The sequence below is a fragment of the Mandrillus leucophaeus genome, unplaced genomic scaffold, assembly GCF_000951045.1.
Source record: "Mandrillus leucophaeus isolate KB7577 unplaced genomic scaffold, Mleu.le_1.0 Scaffold21, whole genome shotgun sequence".
Classification (NCBI taxonomy): Eukaryota; Metazoa; Chordata; class Mammalia; order Primates; family Cercopithecidae; genus Mandrillus; species Mandrillus leucophaeus.
This window is the reverse complement of record NW_012102143.1, coordinates 7,236,194-7,262,365: the sequence shown is the minus strand read 5'-3', so window position 1 is coordinate 7,262,365 and position 26,172 is coordinate 7,236,194. Positions and strand designations below refer to the sequence as shown.

Here is a 26,172-nt window from a genome sequence, read left to right as displayed (position 1 = left end):
CGCTCTGGGCCTGTGTGGCCATGGAGGCCCCGTTTTCCAGAAGGAGGAGCTGGAAGGGAAAGTTCATTCTGATCAGTTGGGGTGCTCTGTTCTCAAGTGATTATGTTCATTTAAGGTGTTTCCCTGTTGACATCTGCAGTAACTTCAGAGCTCAGAAGCTCTGCCACATGGACATTTTCCAGACTTTCCAGCAGTTTATATCTTGATTTCAGAGCATACTCAGATATGTGCCTGTTTCTGAAATTACTGAAGGTGACAAAACTGAAAGCAGATGAGACCCAGCTGTGGATCCAAAGATCTCCTCACCACATCGCAGGAAGCACATGCATGGCAGAATCCTGGGTCAGTCTCCTAACACAGCCCCAGGTTTCATGTATCCAGGGCCTGTTGAGCCCTGAGGGCAAGTGGCAGCGTCGAGCTGGCCCCTTTGCTCCCGCCTGGAGTGAGGGCCGCTGTGGCCGTGAGCACCGACACCCAGAGACAGGCTTGTCACCCCAGAGCCCACTGGATAAGCCAGGATGGCGTGGGAACTCAGATGGAGTGGCCCCCTCCTCTTCAGATTCTATTTTGAAAACTTTCTTTCAAATGTTCTTGTGCCTGCTATTTTTTTAAGCAGTCAGTTCTGCCTGGATGGGGGTGTCTGATGGCATCACCCAGGGAGTCAGATGTGCAGGGGTTGCCATGTGGTCCTGTGTGGAAACGTGGATGTACCATAATGATTAAAGACCTTCTGGAGGCCAGGCACAGTGGCTCACGCCTGTAATCCCAGCACTTTGGGAGGCCAAGGCGGGCAGATCACAAGGTCAAGAGATCGAGACCATCCTGGCCAACATGGTGAAACCTCGTCTCTACTAAAAATACAAAAATTAGCTCGGCGTGGTGGCATGCACCTGTAGTCCCAGCTACTTGGGAGGCTGAGGCAGGAGAATTGCTTGAACCCCTGGGAGGTGGGGGTTGCAGTGAGGTGAGATCACGCCACTGCACTCCAGCCTGGCGACAGAGTGAGGCTCCATCTCAAAACAAAACAAATGGGGCTGGGCGCGGTGGCTCAAGCCTGTAATCCCAGCACTTTGGGAGGCGGAGACGGGTGGATCACGAGGTCAGGAGATCGAGACCATCCTGGCTAACACGGTGAAACCCCGTCTCTACTAAAAAATACAAAAAACTAGCCGGGCGAGGTGGCGGGCGCCTGTAGTCCCAGCTACTCGGGAAGCTGAGGCAGGAGAATGGCGTGAACCTGGGAGGTGGAGCTTGCAGTGAGCTGAAATCCGGCCCCTGCACTCCAGCCTGGGCGACAGAGCGGAAAAACAAAAACAAAAACAAAAACAAGAATAATTAGCTGGTTGTAGTGGCGGGTTCCTGTAATCCCAGCTACTTGGGAGGCTGAGGCGAGAGAATTGCTTGAACCTGGGAGGCGGAAGTTGTAATGAGCCTAGATTGCGCCATTGCACTCCAGCCTGGGTTACAAAAGCAAAAATCCATCTCAAAAAAAAAAAAAAAAGAAGCCCCTTCTGGAGAACGTGAGAGGTAGCTGGAACTCTGACCATGTAACCTTAAATAATGTAGTTGCCACATTTAAAAAATTTTATGATCAAAGGCCTTCTGATGTTTCAGGGAAAAATATCCTGATTTCTGTTTGTGAGTTTGTTTTGCCTTCGCGTATCCGTGTGTTCTGTGTCCCAGGAAGACGGGATTTATATCCTACCTTTTCATTTGAGAAAATAGAGCCCGCAGTTCGTAAGAGCTAGTGACTATCTCCGGCCAAGTGCTGGGTTCTGCCCGCTGAGTGTGAGCACTGTCTATCCTGCAGCCAACGAAGAGTATTACCAGCTGCTGATGTCCAGCGAGGGTCACCCCTGTGGATCAGACGTGCCCTCCTACACTGTGGAGGAGATGGAGAGCGTTACCTCTGAGCACATTGTGAAGAATGCCGTAAGCCTCTTCCCGAAGTTTCTTTCTAAACGGCGGGAGTTCCTCCTCCAGGCGAGCTAGCTCAGAGCAGTGGCCAGTGGCTATAAGGCAGGAACGTTTGGGGTTTCAGCAGATAAGTTCCTACCTTTAAAAGGAAGAATGTGAAGTCAGTGATTATGGAAGTGGCATTCATGTTCTGGACTTCTGCCTTCTGTGAGACTGTCTTCTTCGTCCCTGCCCAACTTTGTCCTGTAGCTCATGGGTGCAAGGACAAATCCACTGTGACTGAACTGGGGGGCTCTGGGTTTTCATGTCCTCAAGGTAAGGAGACAGACTTGGTGACAGTCAGTTCACTTGTCCAGGGCTTTGCGGTCATGAGGGGGAGCTGGGATTGGAGACTCCAAAAACCATGCATTTTTAAGCACACCCAAAGGTGGGCCCCTTGGAGGGCGCATGGGCCACATACACACACACCTGCTCTACCACCCTGAGTTCTCAGCCAGTGAGAACAGATGTAAGGGCCAGTGGGGACCCCACGTGTGCTGGGACCATTGTGAAGCTGGCCTCATAACAGGGCTCCCTAATCCTTCCCATCTTCCTCCAGCGTAACCCCCAGGCAGCCCCCAACCCTGAGCCCAGAGGGCCAGCCAGCAGCAGAGCGCCCATGGTGGGCTGGAGGGGCCCACCCAGAGACCTCTGCTCCCCAGGAAGCCCCTAGAACCCTGGGAGAGAGCAAGGCTGGTAGAGGTTGTTGGGGCAGGCCACTGTCTCTTATACACATCTAGATGTGTATAAGAGACAGGGCTGGTAGAGGTTGTTGGGGCAGGCCAAGTGAGCAGAGGGTCCCCCACCTCCCTGTCACCCAGCCTGGACACCAGGTGCCATGTCCAAGACAGTGGGGTGAGTGGCGCCTTCCAGTGGGTGGAGACAGCTGGAGTTTATTCCAGCAATAGAACCCTGATGTGTTGTTTCGAATAATATCATGTTGGACCTCCCAATATCTGTAACAGGTGTAAGAGTTAAAGAGGAAAGAAACATGAAATGCAGCTTGGCAGTCAAAGACAGGTTTCCTTTAGTGAAAACCTGAGAAGTGCTCCTGGCCGATTTTGATCAGGAGCACTTTCTCTGCAGACTGAGAGTATATGTTGGTTTCAGGGTGAGGGGCTTATCGCAAGCCTGGAATGTTTGTGTGTTGGAGGAGTTTATGGCGGGGCTGGACCGTCTCTGGGAGGGGGAGGTTATCTTGGGACAGGTATCTTTCCGGGTCCTGGAGTGGGGTTATCTCGGGGCTAGCGTGTCTCTGGTCGGGGAGGAGTTTGGAATGTTTCTGGTTGGAGATGTACTTGTGGTTTATGGTCATATTGACCTTAGCCATTAGGCTGATGCCCTTTGGATGTAGGTGAACTTTAGAATGAGGGGCTTGTCCAAGATGGCAATGCTCCTGCTCTGTCAACAGGCAAGATAGGATTTTTTGGTCAGGGCTAGGCAAGGGGCTCAGAGAGCCCCCCACCTCTGACACTCCTGGTGGGCGGCTCCCTCCAGCCTGCCTGCCTGAGTCGGATGTGGCGGCCAACCCCGTCTGACCTTGTCACCAGAGCCCTACTCTTTCTTTTCAGGATATGTTTGCTGTGGCCGTGTCCCTGGTGTCTGGGAAGATCTTGTACATCTCTGACCAGGTTGCATCCATATTTCACTATAAAAGAGATGCCTTCAGCAACGCCAAGTTTGTGGAGTTCCTGGCGCCTCACGATGTGGGCGTGTTCCACAGCTTCACCTCCCCATACAAGCTTCCCTTGTGGAGCGTGTGCAGCGGAGCAGGTGAGGTCATCGAGGTAGTGCCTTGTTTCCTCTGGGGTCTGGAAAGGGGCCAGGAGCTGGGCCCACCCCAGATGTGGTGCAGGTGCCCTACCTCACCTTTCAGAGCCCACCTGTGGGGGCCACCAGCTGCCTGCTCTGGCAAAGGTAAAGGATAAGCAGTTGTTCATCTCTTCAGAATAAATTTAGTTAAAATAGTCTTTTCATACATTTCAGAGAGAGAAACCGTTGAGAATTTTAGAAATGAAGTTGTTTTGAAAAGCTGGAATCTTGCTGCAGTTGCAGTCGTGGGAGGCCGGGTCGGGGGGCAGTGGGGAGCATGAGCAAGGCGCCCTGCTCCCTGCACTCAGGCATCCCCCTACCACCTTGGCAGCTACAACCAGTGAGTGGGTCATGTCCCAGAATGACTTCCTGAGGGTTCTTTGCCTTGACCAGGGCTGGCTTTGGGTATATAGACTGTGAGGTCCCTAGGCAGATGCCACTGGCCCCCGAGGCACTGCAGGCCAAGTGTGCTGCACTGTGGGTGGCAGCCTTCCTAGCTGCCAGGCCTGCCACTGTAGCTATCATCTACCCTGCCTCATTTCCAGGCTCCACTCCCCAGCCAGGCCCTCCCAGCCAGGTCTGGTCAAGTCCCTAGAGCCAGCTGGGGGCGTGCCTGCCTCTGGGCCTCTGCCAGTGCCTCCGACCCCCACTCTCCTCAAGGCCTCCTGTGCCCCAGCTCCTCCCTGCCCAGCTAAGTCAAGGACTAGGTGAATTCTCAGGGGCCTTTCCAAGCTGCTGATTTTGTATCATTTTCTGTAACTAGTCATTGCTTCTGCTTTCCTAATTTCTTTTGAGTAGACGAAATGTTATATGAAAGACCTAGATCTAAGTTTTTTTTTTTTTTTAGTTTAGATTCCCACGAAAGCAGAGATTTCTTTTTTTAAAATCCCTTTCAACTCTTAGGGAAACACCTCTTCCTTCATTTCTGATGAGGTTGCCTGATTGATTTCATATTTTCACTAGACATTTCATATTTTAAAGGAAGTTACTGTTTCACCAAAATACCAATGTAAGCCTTAAATGCCAAGTTATTTCTGTTAGAACTGACTATCCCAAAATTATGTCAGCACTAAATGTTTGGGTTTCTGTTTCACTGTGGCCAGACCTCTGCACACCTACCCCAAAGTCTGAGGCAGCTGAGTGGCCAAAGAAAGAGGCTGACAAATTCAGTTTCTTAGAAAGAAGTATTTAACAGGGACTTAAGAACAGAAGCTGTGCGTGTTGTGGGTGGCGATGAGACAAGACTAGATCCCAGTGCCATTCCCCCAGACCTAGGGCTTCTATGGGACGGGCACACAAGCTTCAGAGGGAACCGGGAGGAATTTGCCCTCAGGGCAGGATTTACCTTAAGCACCTGCTCTTACTCAGGGACAGTAGGTAAATGAAATCTCCAAGGCCTTCCCAGAACTGGGGTTAATCAAAAGTCAGCATGGAGGCTTGGCTTCCAAGATGTAGCTGCTGTGGCCTTCACAGCTTTCTTTGTCGATGTTCTGGACTTCCGTGAGTGTGCTTCGTTGGTGTGTTTGCAGCAGTGCACCGTGAGTGTGTTCAGTTGTAGGTTGCTGTGTTTGCAGCAGTGCACCGTGAGTGTGTTCAGTTGTAGGTTGCTGTGTTTGCAGCAGTGCACCGTGTGTTCAGTTGTAGGTTACTGTGTTTGCAGCAGTGCACTGTGAGTGTGTTCAGTTGTAGGTTGGTGTGTTTGCAGCAGTGCATCATGAGTGTGCTCAGTTGTAGGCTATTTGGTGTGTTTGCAGCAGTGCACCATGAGTGTGTTCAGTTGTTAATCGATGTGTTTGCAGCAGCATCATACACCGTTTTGAAAATGTAAGCTGGCCGGGCACGGTGGCTCAAGCCTGTAATCCCAGCACTTTGGGAGGCCGAGATGGGCGGATCACAAGGTCAGGAGATCGAGACCATCCTGGCTAACACAGTGAAACCCCGTCTCTACTAAAAATACAAAAACTTAGCCGGGCGAGGTGGCAGGCGCCTGTAGTCCCAGCTACTCGGGAGACTGAGGCAGGAGAATGGTGTGAACCCGGGAGGCGGAGCTTGCAGTGAGCTGAGATCCGGCCACTGCACTCCAGCCTGGGTGACAGAGCGAGACTCTGTCTCAAAAAAAAGAAAATGTAAGCCTCCTGGTGCTAAAATTTTAGTGCTGCATAGTTTGGAATGCACCACACTCATGAAGTGTATGTAATTTTAGTCAAAAATGTAGTAGAAGGTTTCTTACATAAAGGATTTAGTTTGTGCTTCCATAAATTTTCAGTTTTCACCTTGACTCTTGCTTGATTCCGCTGCTCCTCTTTTGTTTGTGAGAAATGAGGAACAGTGTATTTAGTTGTTGATTTGGATGAATGACTTTGGGCTCTCTCTTCTAGATTCTTTTACTCAAGAATGTATGGAGGAGAAATCTTTCTTTTGCCGTGTCAGGTAAACCTTGTTCCCAGTTTTCTTATAGAAAACCATACAAACATTTCACCCCAGTGCCGCTCCGCTTGAGGCTGGGGGGCATGAGCCCTGCCTGCAGGGACCCAGCACGCCTGTTTCTGAAGTCTACCAGAAAACACAGTCAGTTGCATTTTAAATGTGTACAGGTTGCTAAGAATGCGGCCAGCAGGGGAGTGATTTAACCTGCCCCTTATGGAAAATGGTGGCCAGGGGACCCTGTACTTTCTCTTTGTCTCCTGCGAAGGCCTGTACCCAGGGTCAACAGAGTTTCTGAAAGCACTGCATCTTTTGGTTGTCTGTGCCTTTTTCTGGGGAGAGACCCACAGCTTTCCCCAAAAGGGTCTTGGTCCAAACCAGGGTGACTGATTGAGCATCCAGCCGCACTGTCGGGGGTGGCCCTGAACCAGACCCTGGCACCCTCATGAGTCAGGGCCGAGGTCCTGGAGGGAGCAGCACACCTTTCCGGTCTGCTTTACCCACCCAGAGTGCAGGCTGCTCCAGAGAAGGGCTGTGGAGCATTCCCACTGGTGGGGGTGTTGACTCTGATTTGCCCTTCAGTGTGATAAGACTGAGGGAGGGACTGAAGCGGGCAGGGGAGCAGGCCCAGCTCCTCAGGCAGAGCAGAGGTACACATCACCTGCAGCGTGGCATGGGGCCCAGGTGAGGAGGGAACAGAACAGGGGACTGTTCCTGTGTCACAGTTCCAAACTTTGAGCGTGGCCCTTCTCCACAGTGTCGGGAAAAGCCACGAGAACGAAATCCACTACCACCCCTTCCGCATGACGCCCTACCTGGTCAAGGTGCGGGAGCAACAAGGTGCTGAGAGTCAGCTTTGCTGCCTTCTGCTGGCAGAGAGAGTGCACTCTGGTTATGAAGGTAACAGCCAAGCCCAGGGCGAGGGCAGATGTTGTCTCTGGCTCCCCCTCAGTTACTCTTGTGGTTCAAACATGATATCTATACAATGGACTCCCAACTGCAGTTCCCCACCCTTGGCTTCTGCACCTCACCTCGGGCAGGGTCTCCATCTTTCTGGAGACTCAGCACACCCTGCTTGTCATCCAGCCCTCCCCATGGAAGATCACGGCATCTGGGTGCCAGCATCTCTCACCCCTGTGCACACCAGTGCTGTGACCCTTCTCCCCTTTCCCTGGCTGCTCTGCCTTTTGTCCACAAAGTGGGAATAGCCCCGACAGGTCTGGGGCCCCACATCCCTCCCATCCTCATCTCCTGCCCCATACCTCAGCCTCTTGGGCCCCTCTGAAGGGCACTGATGTCGCTGCCTGCTCCAGAACCCCAAACAGTTCCTCAAGCCCCAAGAAATGAAGTGCTGGGCATCCCTCCCTCCCCACCTTGACCTATCCTAAATTTTCCTGGAATTTCCCTTCCTCCCAGACAGTCATGCACGGACATGACTCTCCAGGTGAGTCAGCCTCCATACAAGGCTTGCTGTGCCTCTGTATGCCCAGCATTCTGGACCCCGGTCTCTGCTCCTGCTGCCACCTCACTCGCAGAGTGCAGTCATCAGGCCAACTCGCCTCACTATGACCCTCTTGGTCCCATTAGCTCTTCTGGCTACCCCACCCCCAAAATAATATCTGGGTTCTTCTCTTGAAGCGCAGAGGGTACAAGGCATTGTGCCACCTTTATGAGTCCTTCCTGTGGTCCCTCTTAAGATCCTGCTTTGTGGCATCTTGGTCCTTGTATTGGCCGAAATCCCTGGCCAGGAACTGTAGGTGCTCACCATGGCTGCTGAGCAAGTCACATGATCTTCAGATTCTCTGAAGGCAGGTGCATTCTGCAGCTGCTGAACCCGGGGAATCCAGCTGAGTCCGTGCTGCGCTGTGCTCACCACCTTCTCTGTGGTGAATGGCAGCTTTTTTTTTTTTTGAGATGGAGTCTCGCTCTGTCGCCCAGGCTGGAGTGCAGTGATGCTATCTCGGCTCACCGCAACCTCCGCCTCCCAGGTTCTAGCAATTCTCCTGCCTCAGCCTCCCGAGTACCTAGGACTACAGGTGGATGCTGCCATACCCAACTAATTTTTTTTTTAATATTTTAGTAGAGACGGGATTTCACCATGTTGCCCAGGCTGATCTCGAACTCCTGAGCTCAGGCAATCCACCTGTCTTGGCCTCCCAAAGTGCTGGGATTACATTTGTGAGCCACTGCGCCAGGCCAAGTTGACAGCCTTTTAAAAAAGCACTTCTTAAAAGTGATAGAAATATTTTAAGTATGTGACTTTCTCCACAATGTTTGATGTGTTCCTGCATGTATTACAGAATGTTCTTTTCCAAATAGTAAGGTTTAGAAAGGGTACTTAGGGTTCAACAAGTTATTCCCCCAAATTACCAGAGTCTCCTTCAAGAAGGAAAAATGTTGAAATTTTGAATGTTTTGTCCATGAATTGAGGAAAATTTTGGATATATGACTTACTTTATGCAAATTACTCTATCACCTTTGTCCACCTTTATCTAGTTTCTAAACTGTGAAGCTCTCCAGTACAATGGCATTTGCTAAGAAATCTGAATCCAGACCAGGTGCAGTGGCTCATACCTGTAGTCTGTAGTCTGGCACTTTGGGAGGCTAAGGTGGGAGGATCTTTTGAGCCTAGGCATTTGAGACCATCCTGGGCAACATAATGAGACCCTGTCTCATTAAAAAAAAAAAAAAAAGAAGAAATTTGAATCCAAGTATGTAACTCACTTTTCTAAAAGTAATTCGTCAGATCACTCTAGTTTCATCTTAAACATCATAAAGATGGGGCCGGGCGTGGTGGCTCACACCTGTAATCCCAGCACTTTGGGAGGCCGAGGCGGGCGGATCATGAGGTCAGGAGATTGAGACCATCCTGGCTAACACAGTGAAACCCCACCTCAACTAAAAATACAAAAAATTAGCCGGGCATGGTGGCACGCGCCTGTAGTCCCAACTACTGGGGAAGCTGAGGCAGGAGAATCGCTTGAACCCGGGAGGCAGAGGTTGCAATGAGCCGAGATCGTGCCACTGCACTCCAGCCTGGGCAACGAAGCAAGACTCTGTCTCAAAAAAAAAAAAAAAAAATCATAAAGATGGACTTCCAGCTTTATTTTGCTGAGAGTAGCGTTTACGTGGTCCGTGTGGTTTTGTTAACATGGCAGTTTCAATTTACTAGACTAAAACTAGCATTCCGTAGAAGCTGAGAAGGCTGGCCGGTGATCCCACAGCCAGCGTAGGGTTCTCAGTGTGGCAGGCTCTGTTGTTCAGAGTCCATGGTTTAATTTTTTTCTTTAGCTGCTCATTACTCTGAATCTACAGGGTGTTCTCTGGTAGTTTTAATATAACATTAAATATGTATTTCTTAGGATCACTAATGTGTGCAATATTCTATTCTTTCAGCCCCTAGAATACCTCCTGAAAAGAGAATTTTTACAACCACCCATACACCAAATTGTTTGTTCCAGGATGTGGATGAAAGGTATGTGGTCTTGACCCACCCCCTTTTTCATGTTTTTGATATAAAAGCTATTTAGCTAAAACCAAGACTGCATATTGGTTTTATAATTACGTGATAATGGACAAAAACTTATATACAGGCAATTAAATAGCTATGGAATTACACTGAAAACTTTCTAAGATATGCACATGGTATAATTGAGGCTTTCTGGAGAGCTGGTGATTGTTCTAATTGAACCTGTCTTAATTCTCCCATGTAAACCCATTCAGAGTAGACGATGGTCCAGACAGAGGCGGTGTTGCCTGGGACCAGTGTCAGGGTGGAAGCTGGAGATGCCATTGGCTGGATCCCAGCAGAAGTCCATCTTCCAGCCTGTGTGCTCGAGGCTTCTCCAGGGAACAGGATATTCTCCATGCCTCAGAGCCCCATTCAGGTCCCTCTTTCTGGGTCTCCCCCGATCCTAGTGAGATTTGAGGGCACCCATGTTCTGAGTGGCTTCTGCCACCACCGTGTATCTTCTCCCAGCTCCTCCACAAATTCATGAAGACTCCGAAAACACTTGGGCCGGCTGGGTGCGGTGGCTCACGCTTATAATCCTAGCACTCCGAGAAGCTGAGATAGGAGGATCGCTTGAGGCCAGGAGTTTGAAACCAGCCTGTTTGAAACCAGGAGTTCAAAACATAGCAAGACCCTGTCTCTGCATAAAAATAAAAATAAAAATTAGCTGGGTGTGGTGTTGTGCACCTGTAGTCCCAGCTACTCAGAGGCTGAGGCAGGGGGATCACTTGAGCCTAGGAGTTCAAGGCTACTGTGTTGCACCACTGCACTCCAGCCTGGGTCACAGCAAAAGACACTGTCTCCAAAAACAAAAAAGAAAGAAAGAAATGTGTGGGCCACTGGCAGTAGTCACGGAAAAGTGACCTCGGAAGATAGCACAGGAAGTGGACCAAGAAGCACCGGCGTGCTGGGTTCCTAAAATGAACCAGGTCATCTCCTGGAAGCTGGAGGATCAAGGCTTCTCCCTCCTCTACTCTTGGCCCAGGGACACAGGCCCCCACCTTTGGAGTTGGGGCCACACAGCCTTCTGGGGAGGCTCTGTGGGTAAAAAGGGATCCGTCACTTCCAGCTCCAGGTGGCTCAGGTGTGTCCGCAGGGCTGCCTTGGGCAGAGCCAGTTTGCAGATGCAGGCTTCTGGATACCACCCTGCCCTGCAGAACCAGGATCTTGGAGGACAGGGCCTGGGGCCGTATATGTAAAGCAGCCTCGGGAGACTTTTCCTTCAGAGATCTGAGACTGTCTGTAACCCACTCCCGTGCCAACTTGGTGTCCAGCTCAGCCCTGTGCAGGGAGGTTGGCAGACAGGTGCACCTGGCGTGATGGGCCACAGCCTGCAAGCTCCCCTTGATGAAGCCTTGTGTGCGGCCTGGCTCATAGAGCCCAAGGCCAGCCAGAGCAGGTGGCCAGGGCTCCCCCTCCCCTCCCCTCCTTCTTTTCACCCTCTACCCCTTTTCTTCTCCCTCCTCTTCCTCCTCCCCCTCTGTTTCCTTCCTGTTCCCCCGCTCCTCTCCTCTTCCTTCCTCTTCGTCCTTCAGCAAGGCCTTGATGGGGCCGATGCCAGGAACATTTTATATATCCTGTCCAAAGGAAAACATGAGGCCTGAAGAGAGAGCCTCAGACAAGGAGGAAATCAAAGAATAACGCCAGGCCCTTGAGAAAGTTCTGCACCATGGTCTAAAGATTGACAGGGAAAACCTTCCCTCAAGCAGCAGAGTTTGAGGAAACATGGGTTTGGATGCAACAAGTGTGAAGAGGCAGCTCGGGAGAAGAAATGGTCGGCGGAGCCGGCAGAGGGCGCCGGACACAAACAGAAGCAGAAGGTGCTGCTGAAGTTCAGCTCCGTCCTGCAAGGGAGCAAAGCCACAGCTCTGGGAGGAGGCATGAGCACACAGGGCAGAGGCCCAGCCAGCCACCGAGACTCCAGAGAAGCCACAGTAAACCAACTGGATGCTGAGGCCAAAGTCACATGAGACCAGGCTGGAAAAGAAGCACATACAAAGGGTTTGCCGAGGTCCAGGCAAAACTTGTTAATCAAAAATCCATGCCAGGCCCCGTGTGGCCAAACTAATAAATGACACAGAAGAAGAAAAAGATGCCAGAAGGAAGAAAACAAAAGCATGATCATGACTTACCTTTTGGGAGGTGAAACGCAGAGCTGAAGCGCTCAGGCTCCAGCAGAGGGAGCCTCCTTCGGCGTCCTGGACACTGGACCTTCGTTTGCTATTGATTGGAAGTCTAACTGGTTCTGTTAGTCCAACTTCCACATTTTGACCTCCAGGGGTCGGGGGTGGGATTTGGAGTGTATCTTCTCTTTCCAGGGAATAAGATGGTTCTTAGTGACAGTCTCCTCTGCTGTTTGCACGCCGATCCTAGCATGTCTGCTTGCCTTCCAGGGCGGTCCCTCTCCTGGGCTACCTACCTCAGGACCTGATTGAGACCCCAGTGCTCGTGCAGCTCCACCCTAGTGACAGGCCCTTGATGCTGGCCATCCACAAAAAGAGTAGGTCCCCTTTTCACGGTGCCTCCTAAAGTGTTGGGCGGAAGTTCGTGTGCCCTTGGGGCTTCTTCTTGGGACCAGTCTAGCTCTGACAGGTCAGATCAGCTAAGGACAAGCAGGTGGTAGACGCTCGCCTCGCCACCTCACTCCTGGCACTGCAGTGCCCAGTGGAGTCAAGAGAGAGGGGTAAACTCATGTGAGTTCCTTTGTGGCCAATTGTTTCTCAGTCTGTGGCCTGAGTCCGTGGCATCTCGTGTTTACTCTTGGCTTCAGTGGTGCATGGGAGGAGGGGAGACCAATTCATCTGTGGCTAGGAAGGTTCTGACCAGGCCAGGGGAGTGCAGTGCATGTCCTCATCAAGCCCAGCCCTCATAGACGCAAGTGACACTCTAGCAGAGGTGAAACATGGGATGAAACCGCTTCTGCTGGAAACAGCCTCCTGGTTGTAATCTACAGCAAAAATGGGAGGCTGAAAGCAGTGACTTTGAAGAAGTGTTCATACCCCTAACGTTTGGAAATGATCCCGGGCCTGAGTGAATCTTGACTTGTCTCTGTCTACTGTTTGCTCCCCTGTTCCCCTGAATGCTGGCTTTTGCTCTCCTAGTCCTGCAGTCGGGCGGGCAGCCTTTCGACTACTCTCCCATTCGGTTTCGCACCCGGAACGGGGAGTACATCACGCTGGATACAAGCTGGTCCAGCTTCATCAACCCATGGAGCAGGAAAATCTCCTTCATCATTGGGAGGCACAAAGTCAGGGTGTGAGTGCTCCAAGGGCCTGAGGTGGCTCAGGGGTCTCGGGTGGGGGTCTTGGGCTGTCCTTACCTCCCAGCAACAGATGGTATAGGGAGGGGCTGAGAGGCCAAGACCGAAACCTCGCCTCCTGCCACCAGTCTGGAGCCCCAGGCTGGTAGGCAGGGGTGACCTGTCCTCTGCCCCAGGTGGGAGGGACCTCATTCAGGCCGAGTAGGGAGTGGGCAGGCAGCAGCCTGCGGGGCTACAGGGGAGAGGCAGAGGGCCCACCCAGGCAGGCAGCATGTAGTGGCTATACAGTCACGCCAGAGAGGTCCTCCTGTGGGGCCCCATCTAACAAGATGAATTAAAACCACGCAGGGGCCCTTTGAATGAGGACGTGTTTGCAGCCCACCCTTGCACGGAGGAGAAGGCCCTGCACCCCAGCGTTCAGGAGCTCACGGAGCAGATCCACCGGCTCCTGCTGCAGGTGCGTGTGGTGCCTGCGTGCCCTCCTCCCAGGTAGCAGCCTGAGAGCCGCCTGCAGAGGACATAGGCTCTGCACCCTGGTCCTGGCATACCCACTCAGACAACTTCATCTGTCATTCTCTGAACATCCCTCAGGAGACAGTTTGGGCATAGACTGTGCTAGTCTGAGACAGTCCACAGTACCCTTGGCTCTCTCCAGCCTTGCATTCAACATTGTCTGAACCGCAGCCCTGAGTGAGTGGCTGAAGGACATGTGCAGACCCCGTGCTCTGACACAGGCTGCATAGTCCCAGAGTGACCTCTCAGTGGTGTGGGGGCTCATTCTAATCCAGAGCAGTGGGACTTAGGGACGGGACATTGTACTCAAGGTCCCTTAAAAAATCAGGCCCATCGCAGTCAACCCCACGCCTGAGTAGGTGTCTGCCTCTGAGTTCCGGGAGGCTGTGGAGTGAAGCTGTCATCGCATCTTGTTTGTTTTAAACCCCTCCACAGAGGTGCGGCTGGCTGCAGCCATGCGTTGATGAGTGGGTTGGACACATGCCTTTGGTGCCGTCTTCTCAGTGACTGCATGTCTGGGTCGGGGCACCGCGGCTGGAGGCCAGGAGTCAACCTCTGGAGCTGACCCTGGGGTTCAAACCCCAGCTCCCCTGGTCTTTGTCATGTAGCCTTAGGCAGGTCACCATCCTCTCTGTGAAACAGGGTGTGTTGGCAGGGGGCCACATGTGCAACTCAGCAGCCCTGGCTGTGTCTGTAGCACTGTCTGCTGTCTCCCCAGCCCGTCCCCCACAGCGGCTCCAGTGGCTACGGGAGTCTAGGCAGCAACGGGTCCCACGAGCACCTCATGAGCCAGACCTCCTCCAGCGACAGCAACGGCCACGAGGACTCACGCCGGAGGAGAGCTGTACGTCCCCTTCCGTTCTCCCTGTGAAAATGCGTTTGTGGATGTCCCTCCAGAGTTAGAAAGCACACTCAGGACAACCTTTGGCAGTTAGGAGAGGCGTCATCATCACAGCTGTTTCTGCTTCCTTTCTAAACTTTGTTCACTTGGGACGTTTTAATCTCTTAAGAGTTGAAAAAGCTAGAAACCATAGCTAAGTGTTTGGTTGAAAATTATTTAAAACAGACAGAACAAACAAAAGTGAAGATTTAACTAGGATAGAAAGAAGAAAATGTGGGCTGGGTGCAGTGACTCACGCCTGTAATCCCAGCACTTTGGGAGGCTGAGGCAGGTAGATCACCTGAGGTCAGGAGTTCAAGAATAGCCTGGGCAACATGGTGAAACCCCATCTCTACTAAAAATACAAATGTTAGCCGGGCGTGGTGACGGGCCCCTGTAATCCCAGCTACTCGAGAGGCTGAGGCACGAGAATGGCTTGAACCCGTGAGGCAGAGGTTGCAGTGAGACAAGATTGCACCATTGCACTTTAGCCTGGGTAACAGAGTGAGACTCTGTCTAAGAAAAAAAAAAGAAGAAAATGTAATGTGCCGTTTTGCTTTATTTTTATTACTCTTTAGGATCATCAAATAGGTTTTATTTAGCTCTGCACCTGTCAGATTTCTTATTCACAATTTCCTTCTGTGTTGCTGAAATGATTTCAGCCATCCTCTGTTCTCACTTTGGGGGACAAACTGAAGGAGGTCTCCTAGAATGAATAACGTGTTCATTTTGTTTTTCTTCAAGGAAATTTATAAAAATGGTAACAAGACGAAAAATAGAAGTCTTTATTCTCTTGAATCTGGAGAACAAAAGAAAAATTCCGTTACAGGTAAAAAAAAAAAAAATTCAACATGTCCTTACTGAAACTAGAGTATGGCCATGTGAGAAGAGGGAAGCTGGGTTGAATGCTGACTCTGGCTGGCAGGGAGTCTGCCTTGTAGCCGTGCCACACCCTCCTCTGTGTTCAGCACAGTCTTCAGCTTCCAAGAGGCGAGAGCAGCCCAGTTCTCTGCACTCAGCCAGTGCAAGCACTGATGTCCACACTGGGCGCCTGACGCCCTGCAGGCCTGGCGGGGTGTGGCTAGGTGTGCAGGCCTGGGGAGCTGTGGCCAGGTGTGCCTTCCTGCACCCTGGCCTGCCCGCTGGGTGTGCCTGGGCCGCTCGTTCTTGCTGTACAGAGTGGCTGTATGGCTGTGTGTTTACACTTGCACACCCTTCACTCACACACACACAGACAACTGCCGACAGCCTGCCCAGCATCCACATACACTCCAACCAAACCTGTCTGAAGTGGAGAGTACCACCCAGGGGCTGCCAGCCCACCCCCAGTGCCGCAGCCCTTTCCTCATCACAGCACCATACTTCCCAGGCAGCTTCATGCTGTCATGCGTGGGTTCAGGTTCATGCTGCTCCTCTGTCCCGCATGCATTTCTCACACAGCATGCACATAGACACGTGTGTGCACACATGCATGCATCCTAGTCCCCTCCCCTGGTGGGCCCTTGCTCATTCTCTGTGCTCAGGCCGAAGTCTCCTGTGGAGAACACTCTGGCCAGACACCGCTAGGACTTTTGGCCTTGGGGATGTGTTGGTGGACATGCGGCCTCCTGGGCTCTGTGCTGGGTGTTGGGGACACATTAATGAGCTGGACACAGCTCTTTGCTTGAGGGCCCCTAGGGGACAGACACGTGATGAATGTTGTGGGGCAAGAGTCGAATCCACAGCACAGTGAGGAGGCAGTTGCCATCATAATTGTTACTAGCAGGGATCACCTTGAAAACTGGCCTGGCCCAGGAGGAGCGTAAAGTACGTGGGCTCTCGCCCTGAAAGTTTTAAGAGTTCACGTGAGAACTGATGTCTCCCACTGCTGAGTCCCTGACCCCTGGGGACAGTCTAGACCCCAGACAGAAGCAGACACCAGGCTGGGCAGCAGCTCCCTCCTAGGTCTCTCTGTGGACGGCACTATGGTGCTCGTGCCCACAGGGCTGCCAGATGCCAGGCTGTCCCCAGGCTTCCATACCCATGAAGCAGATTCTGAGCCCCCAGCCCTGTCTTCAGGTAGAACGAAAATGCTTTCTAAATACACAGCGTTTTCTTTGGGAGAAAAATTAATGAAAGAACAATTTTGCCATTCCTTCAGAAATGCAAACTAATCCCCCAGCTGAGATGAAAGCTGTCCCTGCCGTGGAAAAGGACAGCCTGGGGGCCAGCTTCCCCGAGGAGTTGGCCTGCAAGGACCAGCCCACCTGCTCCTACCAGCAGATCAGCTGCTTGGACAGCGTCATCAGGTACACCGGCACTTCCAGCCGAGTCTCCACCATCTCACGAACCTTCCCACCTCTCGTGTTGTGTGGCCTCACCCGGGGTTCATGTCCTTCACACAGGTACTTGGAGAGCTGCAATGAGGCTGCCACCCTGAAGAGGAAATGCGAGTTCCCAGCAAACGTCCCAGCGCTAAGGTCCAGTGATAAGCGGAAGGCCACAGTCAGCCCAGGGCCACATGCCGGAGGTATCTAACCTGTTCAGAGCCATGCACACGTGGAATAATGTAATAGTCTCTGGAGAGACTAGATGTCCCTGTGGCTTCTGTGGACACAGTGTAAGGGTGGTAGGCTCTTCTTCACATGATGAAAGTAGTTCAAAAGTCAGCACCCTTCTTAGGAGCTAGAAGCAAAGATGGTTCTGTCAGAGCCGTGGCTTTGAGAACAGGAACCCAGTGGGGCTGCTGGAGGCCTGGGGCCGTCCCCTGAGCCCCCTCATGGAGCCACACTGGTCTCGAGTTGTCAGTCTAGAGCAGGCCTTCTTTCCAGTGTGTCTCAGAGGGTCCCTTGTCCCTGAATGTTAACATGCCCCAGAAATCACATTAAATCCCAGGCTGCTTAAACGCTGTCAGTGTTGCTGATGTTCGGCACCAGGTTTAAAAACGGTACCCCAGCTGGGCGCGGTGGCTCACGCCTGTAATCCCAGCACTTTGGGAGGCCGAGGTGGGTGGATCACTTGAGGTCAGGAGTTTGAGACCAGCCTGGCCAACATGGTGAAACCACATCTCTACTAAAAATATAAAAATTAGCCGGGCATCATGGCACATGCCTGTAATCCCAGCTATTTGGGAGGCTGAGGCAGGAGAATCTCTTGAACCTGGCAGGCAGAGGTTGCAGCCAAGATTGCACCACTGCACTCCAGCTTGGGTGACAGAGCGAGACTCCATCTCAAAAAAAAAGAAAGAAAGAAAGAAAGAAAGAAAGAGTATCCCAGATTATGGTTGGCTCCTGACTGTCGGAAAAGCCCCCGCCCACAGGCGTGCAAGAAAGGCTGCCTGGCTACAGGCAAGAGCCCCTCACGAAGCGTTCCCTGCAGCTGCCAAGCTGCTGCGCCTGCCCTCAGAGGACTCAGGATTTAAGTGTGTAACTGCTCCCGTTTCGGAACTTGCTCTTCTCCACTATTCTCCTATGAATAAACACTGGGAACAAATCATCCCATGCCCGGGCCAGAGCATCTGTGGGATGAGATGGGATGGGATGGGTTGTGTGCACCCTGGTGTGGAAGCTGTATGGGCACTCGGGTGTCAGTTCCTCATCTGCACAGTGCATTGTAATGGCATGCTTGTGTTTGTTCCCCCCTTCCTCTCATGAAGAGGCAGAGCCGCCCTCCAGGGTGAACAGCCACACGGGAGTCAGCACGCACCTGACCTCGCTGGCACTGCCGGGCAAGGCAGAGAGTGTGGCATCGCTCACCAGCCAGTGCAGCTACAGCAGCACCATCGTCCATGTGGGAGACAAGAAGCCGCAGCCGGAATTAGGTGCATCCATGGGCTCTTGGATCAGAGAGAAGTCTGATTTTTAAACATGAAAACAAGAAGTTTGCCATCTTAAATTTTTCTTTCTCTAAGTGCAGAAGAACCCCACCATAGCCCATTGGGGGCATTTCAGGAAATCCAGTTGTGTAAAATGCAGGGTGGAGTGTGGCCAGCCAGGGCCCAGGCAGCAACCTGTCCTGGTCCCTGTTGCCCTGTGGTGCTCTCCGGTGACAGTTGTCTGTTCTGGCATCAGTGCGGGAGGGTCAATTGTGGTGCAAGATCTTATCCCCTTTAATTGGTGCAGAGAGAGCACTGGGAGCGAGGCCCCACCTCCCTCTTCCCTGGGCAGGCCTTGGGGGTCTTTCCTCTGCCCAGCAGAAGGTGCAACCATTAGCCCTCCCTGTTTGTGGGAGGAAACAGTATAGGTGGCAAATAGATTGACAATGAGTGCATTGGTGGCTGAGTGTTCTTGTTTTTTAGAATATTAGGATTAAAATGAATCCTGAATTTGTTCTTTACTAGGTAGAGGGAGATGATGAGGAAAAAGTATATGTCCAAGATCCGGTCCCCAAGCCCTCCCTTTCAGGATGGTCAGTGGCCCTGCCTGTCCCCTATCCTGTCTGCCTCATGGGCCCACAGGGTCCCAACTGTCACCAAGCCCGGTCCCAAACCCAGAAAGACTCAGCACATTGACCCAAGTTGCTGGTGTTCTGAAAGCTAAGGACAGCCCAGGGATATCTTCAGCAGCAGAGTTGAGCCCAAGGTCCCCACGTTTCAGTTTGTTCAGCCCCCAGGTTCCTGAGCACTTGGCTGTCAGGGCTGTCCTGCCCTGCTTCTTGCCTTTTGCCATGAATTTTCTCGGAAAGCTAAATGAAAACATTGTGAGTTTCATCCTCATGCCACAGGCATGGTGAAGTCACTTTATAGGTGAATGATTTGTCTTGTTCATGAATATAGTGTGGCCTTAAAACAAACAGGGCATGTGTGGACTGGAGCCCTGGGTTCTTGTGTTACAGAGATGGTGGAAGATGCTGTGAGTGGGCCAGAATCCCTGGACTGCCTGGTGGGCCCTGGCCTGGCCTGTGGTCTCAGCCAAGAGAAGGAGCCCTTCAAGAAGCTGGGCCTCACCAAGGAGGTGCTCGCTGCACACACACAGAAGGAGGAGCAGAGCTTCCTGCAGAAGTTCAAAGAAATAAGAAAACTCAGTATTTTCCAGTCCCACTGCCATTACTACTTACAAGAAAGATCCAAGGGGCAGCCAAGTGAACGAAGTAAGTGATACCCAAATTAAAAGTGGGTTTTAAAAAATTTTATTCCTGTTGGTACTGAGTCCAGTGCTGGTTTCAAAATGTGAAATGTGTCCAGTTTCAGAAGCATTTACATGTAAGACAGCTGTTGGAACTTCCCTGGCAACACCATCTATTTCTGTAGAACTTCCCACCAGGGGAGTGCTCTCAGGATGTCAGCTCGCATTCTCCAGGGAATAGTCCCAGGCTAGTGCCCGGGGAGGGCAGAGCCATGGCAGGGCAGTGCTGCCATGTCCGTGTTTCTTGCGTGAGTAACCATGTGGGCAGGGGCCTCACCTGGATGGGACCTCCAGAGAATCAGCTAATTCAACCTCAAGATAATGGGCATGTGGTGCTGGGCACATGAGGAAGGAGGGGCGTACCATTCATGGCGCCCTTCTCCCCAAGAGATGCACCGTCCTGACGGGGCCAGCCTCAGGCCTGGGCTTCGGACTCCATAGTCGGGCAGAGTCCATGGTCATGCTGTGGGAAGCCGCTCTGTAGGCCAGGTGCCACTTCGAGGGTCGAAGGTCAAGGGATGAAGTAAAATAGATGAGCTTCTTTACCCCTTTCCTGGCTCAGGAATCTGGCTCCTGATCCCCCAGTTCCTTCCCATACCCCCAGACAGGGCCTGCGCTTGTTAGAGATGCTGCCTCTTCCATTCCCCCTGGGACACTGGCACAGGGATCAGAGGCGGTGAGCCCAGGAAGCCACTCACCACAGGGAACCAGCTCCCCCAGGTCTCTGGGCAGACACACAAAAGGAAATGTGTAAGAAACTAAGCCTACCGCTGCCTTAAGGATTTTGTCTTCTCCACTCTTTCCTTTCTCTCCCTCTTCCCCAGATTCAAGAATTACGGCCAGCCCATAGAGAACCTCTGTAGAAATTAGAAAAAGGTGCCTTCCATGGCCCTGAGAAGACCCACCCCATGGGACCAGCCTAGTACCGAGTTCCCGCTCTTGCTTGCCCCCTAGACAACTCCGTAGCCTTATGCAGTGCACGGTCTACAGAGCTGTCTAGGGCAGCCCTACCAGACCCATACATGATATACCAGGAACCCAGTGCTTTAGCCACTGTTCCCACCAGGGGACGGATTTCTTGGGGAAGGACACCAGATAGACTGAATTGCAAAACCTCCATTTACATAGCAGTTTGCATTGGACTAGCCCATTTGCTTTCAGCACATCCCAAAGGCATGGGACCGCCTTGGCACAGCTGACAGATGTCCCGCACACCTGCTGCAAGAGTTCAGTCACTCTGCATGATGTGAGAGGAAACCAAGAGTTCCCTGGATCCCCCTCCCACTCCTCAGGGAGGCCATGGGGACATACCCACAGTCCCTCCTTTACCAGTTGAGTCCCTCCATCTTCCTGAAGAAAGCCTTACTCCACAGCACTTGTCATTGCAGAAGAAGAATGTGGTTGCCAGGCAGTGTCTCCTCTGATCTTGCTCAGGCTGTTTGTCAGGTGAAAGAGGAAGCTCTTTAAGGAACAGTAGTGATAGTGCTTATAAATTGAAAACTAGAGGAGGTCGGTAGCTCCTACCTTTCAGATTTCACAAACCATTTCTTTCCTGCAAATACTGGGGAACAGCAGAGACGTGACAGCTTTTTAATGTATTTATTTAACAAAAAGAACTTTTTGTTACCACTTACTATATTAGCATTTCATAAAAGAAAGGACATTAATACCAGAAGAAAATAAGGAATGTGATCCTGCAATTAAGAGTTTGTCTTTTAAGTTGATTCAATTTAGTTTTATGAAAAAACCTGATGTTTTGCCCTGATTTTTCTCACTTCACTGAGGGTCAGGGAAAACTGCTTGGTGGACCAGGCAGGCCCTGGGCCAGCATTTGGAAACCCAGGACTGTTGGACAAAGAGGTGTCTTCAAATTTGGAGTTAAAGTTTTAACTCCAAGTATTTATTTTTCTGCATTAGCTGCCCCTGGACTAAGAAATACTTCCGGAATAGATTCACCTTGGAGAAAACCAGGAAAGAACAGAAAACTGAAGTCCAAGCGGGTCAAACCTCGAGACTCATCTGAGAGCACCGGATCTGGGGGGCCCTTGCCCGCCCGGCCCCCACTCATGGGCTTGAACGCCACAGCCTGGTCACCCTCGGACACGTCCCAGTCCAGCTGCCCGGCCGTGCCCTTTCCTGCCCCAGTGCCAGCTTATTCCCTGCCGGTGTTTCCAGCGCCAGGGACTGTGGCGGCAACCCCCGCACCTCCCCATGCCAGTTTCGCAGTGCCTGCGGTGCCCGTGGACCTCCAGCACCAGTTTGCAGTCCAGCCCCCACCTTTCCCTGCCCCTTTGGCCCCTGTCATGGCATTCATGCTACCTGGTTATTCCTTCCCCTCGGGGACCCCAAACCTACCCCAGGCCTTCTTCCCCAGTCAGCCTCAATTTCCGAGCCACCCCACAATCACATCCGAGATGGCCTCTGCCTCACAGCCCGAGTTCCCCAGCCGGACCTCGATCCCCAGACAGCCATGCGCTTGTCCAGGCACCCAGACCACCCCACCATCGGCCATGGGTAGAGCCTCCCCGCCACTATTCCAGTCCCGCAGCAGCTCGCCCCTGCAGCTCAACCTGCTGCAGCTGGAGGAAGCCCCTGAGGGTGGCACTGGGGCCATGGGGACCACAGGGGCCACAGAGACAGCAGTTGTGGGGGCGGACTGCAAACCTGGCACTTCTCGGGACCAGCAACCAAAGGCACCTCTGACCGTAAGGATTTTCTGATGCTCTTTCCCCAAAGCAGGCAGCAAACAGCACACCTGGCAGGCCGGCCACACATCCTCAGTTCAGACATGGGGGTTACACGATTGAGGGTTCCACCAAACCCTGTAGGTTTTGCCATGAATGTGTGTGCCAGAAATTCATGCTTCCCAGTTAATCCTATCAGAGTAGATTATTCGAAGCCTTTTATTGTCTTGGAATCTGAATGAAGGAGGAGAGATTGTGGCAAATACAGAGTCCAGAAAGCAGCATGTGACTTGACAGTATTTATGGGCTTCGAATTTTTAAATGACACTTCAAAGATAAAGCACGGTCAGTTTAAATACCAGAGCTAGGGCTCCTCGGGGCGTGGCGCCAGAGCCTGATTCAGGTGGCCCTGGTGGAGGCAGAGACGAAGGAGGACACAGCCCTAAAATCAGCGGGACCTCAGTTTCCATCCTCCGCAGGCATAGTGACACTGTGTGGGATTCTTAACCAGTTAATGAAATGGCAGTTGTATTTGCAGTTAAACACTTGTGTTTCTGAATGAGCTCAAGTGTGTGGGAACGCCAGCAGCAGTGCAGTCCGTAGGCCTCAGGCAATTCCCTGCCTTGGCCGGAGGACCTAGGGCTCCTGGGTGAGGAAGTGCAAGTGTGTAGATCTGTGGAGCTTCTCCCAGTCCTCCTGCCACCTCCGGGCTCCTGCTTTTGGAGTCCTGGGCCTATAGTCTGGGTTTCCAAGGAGAGGAGAGTCAGGGATGCTCCCCAGGCCAGGCCCCTCCCTCACTCCCAAGGCAGCACCCACACGGGGTGCTGTGAGAGGCGTTCTCCCCGTCCATGTCTGCTGCATGTGAGGAGGGGGCTGTGGCCAAGCAGCAGCCTGAGGCTTTCCCCGCTGGAGCCCAGCTATTACCGTTTTCCGTGTGACTCTCCCAAAATTAAATGTAATTAGATGGCATCCATAGAGCACCAGTGGAATTTGCACTGTAGGCCTGGTGGTGATGCGTGGTCTGCTCATTAAGCCCTCCCTGGTCGTGAACCTCGCAGCCACTCCACAGCTCCCCTCCACCCTCGCCCCACTCATGCCCCCCACCCCCACCCTGCTGAATGTGCTGTGTCCTGACTGAGCCCCTATTCCTGTCCCTAAAGCGTGACGAACCCTCAGACACGCAGAATAGTGACGCCCTTTCCACGTCAAGCGGCCTCCTAAACCTCCTGCTGAATGAGGACCTCTGCTCAGCCTCGGGCTCTGCTGCTTCGGAGTCACTGGGCTCTGGCTCACTGGGCTGCGACACCTCCCCGAGTCGGGCAGGTATGTTGGCCCTGGCGGGGTGTTAGGTACTTGGGAGGTTCCCACAGGATGCACTGCTCCAGAATCGCAGGCCAGCCTCTGTGCTCAGGACAGGGATCACCGGCAGTCCCCAAGCAGCTGTCAGAGCCCATGCAGACACCCACACAGACACACACTCCCTGTTCCGCATGGCCAGCCCGAGCTAGTCAGAATTCCACATCCTCCCTATTTGCTTCTGATTTCAGTGCCTGCAGGCCTCACCCTGGCTCCTTGTTGGACCATCCCTCTGACTCCCCAGATAGTGGTTTGCCTTCCTGCGTTAGTTCCACCTGTGTGAACTGAGGGTGTGAAGCACCTGCAAGCCTCTACCCGTTGGGATCTTTCACATGTGATCTGGAATCTCAGTCACCAGAAATGCACACACACTCCACAAAATTGAAGCTCCCCTACTTCTCTGGAGGGGGCTTTCACCTCGTCCCCCTTCGCAGGCCTGCTGCACAGGTGAGGCTGGCTAGGGAGCGCTCCAGGCCAGCTGCCTCCCCTTGTGGGAAACTGCAGTGCAGTGCCCTGTGGTCCGCGTGAGCGGAGATGGTGAGAGCTTGGGAGAGAAGGTCAAGGCTTGTAACACGCAGCTCCATCTGAGCTGCTCAGGGCTTCACAGGAAAGAATCGCCTGCATGGCACTAGCAGAGATCCTGTTTCCTAATTACCCAGAGCATTCAGGAAGTGGGAAGAGAAGGGGAACGTGCACCGGCACAGATACCCAATACCTAAGAAGGGGCTGGGCTCTCTCAAATCATTCTGACTTTGAGGAAGCACATTATGCAAGGTTTAATTTCATATGTCAAGGTTTTGATGCACCATGTTTTTTGTTTTTAAAGGCAGTAGTGACACAAGTCATACCAGCAAATATTTTGGAAGCATTGACTCCTCAGAGAATAATCACAAAGCAAAAATGAACACTGGTATGGAAGAAAGTGAGCATTTCATTAAGTGCGTCCTGCAGGATCCCATCTGGCTGCTGATGGCAGATGCGGACAGCAGCGTCATGATGACGTACCAGCTGCCTTCCCGGTAACCACCCAGCGCTTTCCTAGGCACCTGGGGAGGGATGGGATTCAGGAGTTCCCAGAAACAGCAAGGTCAAGGTCATTCAGATGGGGCAGGACACCCCTCTGAAAGACTGAGATTTAGTTGAGTGCAGCGGAGAAGCAGGCTTCCCTCTGGACAATTCTACCAGGCTAGTACAGGATGGCCATGGTCCTGCAGTGTGGCCAGGGTAAGCCAGGGCCCTGTGGATTCACACCCTGCGGCCTTCGAGGAAGACAGGCTCCCGGTGCTTCCTTCACAGTGCCACGCTCAACTTTTACAAAGCATTGGTGCCAGCATCTCTTGCTTTGTTGCCCAGTAACCCTGTGAGGTAAATGGGATGTGTCTGTCTGTCTGTCTGACTTAGAGTTGAAGGAACCAAGTGTCAAGGTAGGTGACCAGCCCAGGGAGCTGGCTGCTCTGCAGTGACCCAGGGGCTCTGCGTTCACATCAGGCTGCTGTAGGGAACTGCATGTGGTCCTTTCCCTTGCGGAGCACCCACTTGGCAGGAGAAGCTGGGAGGAAAGAAAGGAAGGAAAAACGAACCCTGTATAAGTCCGTTTCCACACTGCTGTAAAGAAATACCTGAGATTGGGTAATTTATAAAGGAAAGAGGTTTAGTTAACTCACAGCCCTGCAGGGCCAGGGAAGCCTCAGGAAACTTACAGTCATGGAAGGGAGGAGAAGCAAGCGCCTTCTTCACAAAGCTGCAGGAAAAGAGCACAAGCGAAGGAGGAACTGCCAAATACTTATAAAGCCATCAGATCGCATTACAACTCACTGTCACCAGGACAGCGTGGGAGAACCACCCTCATGATCCCGCCACCCCTCACTAGGTCCCTCCCTCAACGCATGGGTATTACAGTTCCACATGAGATTTGGGAGGGGACTCAGAGCCAAACCCTATCAAAGCCCTAAGTCCTCTGGTCAGCTAGTGGATATGGAGGCTCCATCTCCAGGGTAGCTGTAGTCCAGACCAGCACTGGCCAGTGACAGAGGAAGGCCATCCTGCTGGCAAGAATCTCCCAGATGAACCATGCCTGTTGTGGAACCAAGCCCCAGGGGACAAGGTTACACCTGCAGATACCCAACTCCCAGGCCTGTTGTAAAATATAGTAAAATTAAATCTTGACCAGAATCATCATTTTCATAGAAAAACTACAGATTCTTTACTAGGGAGATTAAGTTACCTTAAACGGTAATTTTTTTAAAGAAAAGGAAATTTGCATTAAATAAAATCATCCAAAACTGCATTATTTATACTGAAAGAATAAAAACAGAAACACTTAAGACATTTGAAAGCTTACCAGTTTCTAAATATCTTGCGAAGAAATTTAGAAGCAGTTTTGAAGGAGGACAGAGAGAAGCTGAAGCTCCTGCAGAAACTCCAGCCCAGGTTCACGGAGAGTCAGAAGCAGGAGCTGCGCGAGGTCCACCAGTGGATGCAGACGGGTGGCCTGCCTGCAGCCATCGACGTGGCAGTAAGCTCATGGGACTTGATTTCTGATACGGCCCTAAAAGGCTCTGTGATGGGGATTCTCCGTACTATCTTTGCAACTTTTCTATCAATTTAAAACTTGTAAAATTAGGCTGGGCGCGGTGGCTCAAGCCTGTAATCCCAGCACTTTGGGAGGCCGAGGC

General features: G+C 52.2%; 1 protein-coding gene across 1 annotated transcript in view; it reads left to right on the top strand.

The window, feature by feature from the left end:
* The window catches only part of PER2 (period circadian clock 2), a 58,280-nt gene that overhangs the window by 24,896 nt on the left and 7,212 nt on the right, over positions 1-26,172 (top strand). The window contains exons 6-23 of the mRNA XM_011980316.1: positions 1,811-1,932; positions 3,528-3,729; positions 6,147-6,198; positions 6,950-7,092; positions 9,589-9,667; positions 12,097-12,203; positions 12,805-12,958; positions 13,311-13,419; positions 14,194-14,319; positions 15,100-15,184; positions 16,496-16,643; positions 16,740-16,864; positions 17,990-18,154; positions 19,168-19,422; positions 21,375-22,162; positions 23,302-23,464; positions 24,324-24,516; positions 25,862-26,012. Coding sequence (XP_011835706.1) covers positions 1,811-1,932; positions 3,528-3,729; positions 6,147-6,198; positions 6,950-7,092; positions 9,589-9,667; positions 12,097-12,203; positions 12,805-12,958; positions 13,311-13,419; positions 14,194-14,319; positions 15,100-15,184; positions 16,496-16,643; positions 16,740-16,864; positions 17,990-18,154; positions 19,168-19,422; positions 21,375-22,162; positions 23,302-23,464; positions 24,324-24,516; positions 25,862-26,012 — 3,167 coding nt within the window. The remainder of the gene's footprint in view (positions 1-1,810; positions 1,933-3,527; positions 3,730-6,146; positions 6,199-6,949; positions 7,093-9,588; positions 9,668-12,096; positions 12,204-12,804; positions 12,959-13,310; positions 13,420-14,193; positions 14,320-15,099; positions 15,185-16,495; positions 16,644-16,739; positions 16,865-17,989; positions 18,155-19,167; positions 19,423-21,374; positions 22,163-23,301; positions 23,465-24,323; positions 24,517-25,861; positions 26,013-26,172) is intronic.